The sequence below is a fragment of the Nanorana parkeri genome, unplaced genomic scaffold (genome assembly GCF_000935625.1).
Source record: "Nanorana parkeri isolate BGI_ZX_2015 unplaced genomic scaffold, ASM93562v1 scaffold929, whole genome shotgun sequence".
NCBI classification, from domain to species: Eukaryota; Metazoa; Chordata; class Amphibia; order Anura; family Dicroglossidae; genus Nanorana; species Nanorana parkeri.
This window is the reverse complement of record NW_017307197.1, coordinates 525,061-528,369: the sequence shown is the minus strand read 5'-3', so window position 1 is coordinate 528,369 and position 3,309 is coordinate 525,061. Positions and strand designations below refer to the sequence as shown.

General features: G+C 53.2%; 1 protein-coding gene across 1 annotated transcript in view; it reads right to left on the bottom strand.

Annotated features, from left to right (window-relative positions):
* FAM171A1 (family with sequence similarity 171 member A1) overlaps window positions 1–454 on the bottom strand; it is a 103,421-nt gene extending 102,967 nt beyond the window's left edge. The window contains exon 1 of the mRNA XM_018566264.1: window positions 160–454. Coding sequence (XP_018421766.1) covers window positions 160–259 — 100 coding nt within the window. The 5' untranslated portion in view covers window positions 260–454. The remainder of the gene's footprint in view (window positions 1–159) is intronic.
* Between the last annotated feature and the right edge of the window lie 2,855 nt (window positions 455–3,309).

Here is a 3,309-nt window from a genome sequence, read left to right as displayed (position 1 = left end):
CTACAACACCCCCCCCCCCCCCCCCCCCCCCTACACATAAAGGGGGGGTGTGATCCAGCCATTGTGCATGAAAAGTGGGGTGTCCCCCACCTATGGGAAGTGGCGTGACCCCCACCTATGGGAAGTAAGGTGTCCCCCCACCACCGAGCCCCCACCGACCTTGAGCTGCTGCATTGTGCTCCGGCAGGCTCTTGCTGAGCGCTCTCCATACGTTACAGCCCAGCACACAGAGGAGAAGCGCCGCCGCAGAGCTGATCATGTCCTCTCCGCTGCGCCGTGGCGTGTCTGCGAGGATCCCGGGGGGAGCAAGAACATGCGAGCGAGGCCAGCCTGCACCCGGGAGGGGTGGTGTGCACGATGCGGCATCAGGGCCAGGCACTAAGCCTCCATGCTGGCTGCGGTGCGGCGATGAGAGCAGCACTCCTCCTCCTCTTCGGGGTGTATTGTGTTACCCTGCCCGCATCCCTCGCTCTGCCTCTCCGAGCTGCCTCTCCTCCTCCCCGAACAATTGCCTTGGCCGAGAGGTGCGCCGGTGACCCCTACTGGACGCTCCGCTAACTGCAGCCTATTGTTATCACTGTCATATAGGCAACTTTCCTAAATGCGCGTGACTTTAATCCTGCAACAGTATCAAAAAACATTTCCCTTGTATCAGTATGTATGGGGTTGTTTTTTTTTTACAGCAATGATTTGTAATCTATACACTAGGGCCACAAGCCTTCATAATCGATTAGTTGGCCGTATTTTTTTTTTTACATTTATCAAAACTGGTGCAGATTTGCACTGCATCCCAGTGGTGTCACAAAGTGGTGCGGCCCGCACCATCAAGTTGACACCATTGGAGGGGTGACCAGGGGTGTATCTACTGCAAGGCAAACTAGGCATTTGCCTAGGGCGGCATTTTCCAGGGGGCGCCAAAAAAATGCTGCCCCCCAAACCAGTTAGTTAAGAGAGAAAAAATGAATTATATTATAAATTATTCATAAATGACTGCCAGTACTCCTGGACCTGGTGCTTCTTTGACTGGTTTACCAACATGTCCACCTACGCCGCCTACTCCTACATATATGCCGGCTGCAGCCCCTTCCTCTTCCTTATCAACATGCTGTGCAATGTATTGGTGTGTGTGACTTTCATCCTGGATGCACTGGCAGTTCATGCACCGACCCTCCCAGGGAAACTGGCACCCAAATCTCTGACTTCAGGCAGCAGAGGAGCTTCTCCAGGACCCCAGTGCTGAGATCCAGATGGTCATTGTGTTCATCGGCAACTCCTTGGTGGTGAGTCCGGGGATGTGCAGCCTATAAGCTCCGTGCAGGGTCTCTAGAGCGGGGCAAGCTACAGAGCCCCAGCAGCCAAGGTAGAAGATTGGTAACTGCAGAATTTTAGGGCCCAGCATATTAAGGCAGAAGATCTGTGTTGCAGCTTCAGAACTAGAGACTAGCACAGCATGGCAGGGCAGGAGAGAATGGTTATTGTAGCTGCAGAACTAGGGAGCCCATCAAGCCAGGAATGGAGAATGTGGCTATTGCAAAGGTAGAACTAGAGCGTCCCGCTGCGTTGATAGCGCATCCTGTCAGAGTCTAGATACACCGTGTGCGCTGTATCCCGCTGATCCAGCCATTGTGCATGAAAAGTGGGGTGTCCCCCACCTATGGGAAGTGGCGTGACCCCCACCTATGGGAAGTAAGGTGTCCCCCCACCACCGAGCCCCCACCGACCTTGAGCTGCTGCATTGTGCTCCGGCAGGCTCTTGCTGAGCGCTCTCCATACGTTACAGCCCAGCACACAGAGGAGAAGCGCCGCCGCAGAGCTGATCATGTCCTCTCCGCTGCGCCGTGGCGTGTCTGCGAGGATCCCGGGGGGAGCAAGAACATGCGAGCGAGGCCAGCCTGCACCCGGGAGGGGTGGTGTGCACGATGCGGCATCAGGGCCAGGCACTAAGCCTCCATGCTGGCTGCGGTGCGGCGATGAGAGCAGCACTCCTCCTCCTCTTCGGGGTGTATTGTGTTACCCTGCCCGCATCCCTCGCTCTGCCTCTCCGAGCTGCCTCTCCTCCTCCCCGAACAATTGCCTTGGCCGAGAGGTGCGCCGGTGACCCCTACTGGACGCTCCGCTAACTGCAGCCTATTGTTATCACTGTCATATAGGCAACTTTCCTAAATGCGCGTGACTTTAATCCTGCAACAGTATCAAAAAACATTTCCCTTGTATCAGTATGTATGGGGTTGTTTTTTTTTTACAGCAATGATTTGTAATCTATACACTAGGGCCACAAGCCTTCATAATCGATTAGTTGGCCGTATTTTTTTTTTTACATTTATCAAAACTGGTGCAGATTTGCACTGCATCCCAGTGGTGTCACAAAGTGGTGCGGCCCGCACCATCAAGTTGACACCATTGGAGGGGTGACCAGGGGTGTATCTACTGCAAGGCAAACTAGGCATTTGCCTAGGGCGGCATTTTCCAGGGGGCGCCAAAAAAATGCTGCCCCCCAAACCAGTTAGTTAAGAGAGAAAAAATGAATTATATTATAAATTATTCATAAATGACTGCCAGTACTCCTGGACCTGGTGCTTCTTTGACTGGTTTACCAACATGTCCACCTACGCCGCCTACTCCTACATATATGCCGGCTGCAGCCCCTTCCTCTTCCTTATCAACATGCTGTGCAATGTATTGGTGTGTGTGACTTTCATCCTGGATGCACTGGCAGTTCATGCACCGACCCTCCCAGGGAAACTGGCACCCAAATCTCTGACTTCAGGCAGCAGAGGAGCTTCTCCAGGACCCCAGTGCTGAGATCCAGATGGTCATTGTGTTCATCGGCAACTCCTTGGTGGTGAGTCCGGGGATGTGCAGCCTATAAGCTCCGTGCAGGGTCTCTAGAGCGGGGCAAGCTACAGAGCCCCAGCAGCCAAGGTAGAAGATTGGTAACTGCAGAATTTTAGGGCCCAGCATATTAAGGCAGAAGATCTGTGTTGCAGCTTCAGAACTATGGTCATGGACCAAGAGCCCAACAGTTGCAGGAGAGAGGAGGGAACGGGCATAGCTTATCCCGCCGGGTGAACACCCCCTCCTCTCTCTGCCGGTGCCCAGAATAAAACGGCATGCACATTTTTTGCATTGCACGTTACTGCAGGGCATTGCAGTACCATGCATTTCTAGTGCGTGCGATCACACTGCGGACGGGAGGTGCATTTGGGATCCATTGAAATGAATGGCACCGCAATTCATGAGGTGTGCAGCAAAATTTGTCAGGCTGAAACTGAAAATGACTTTTCCCACCTTTTATATATATATGTATAT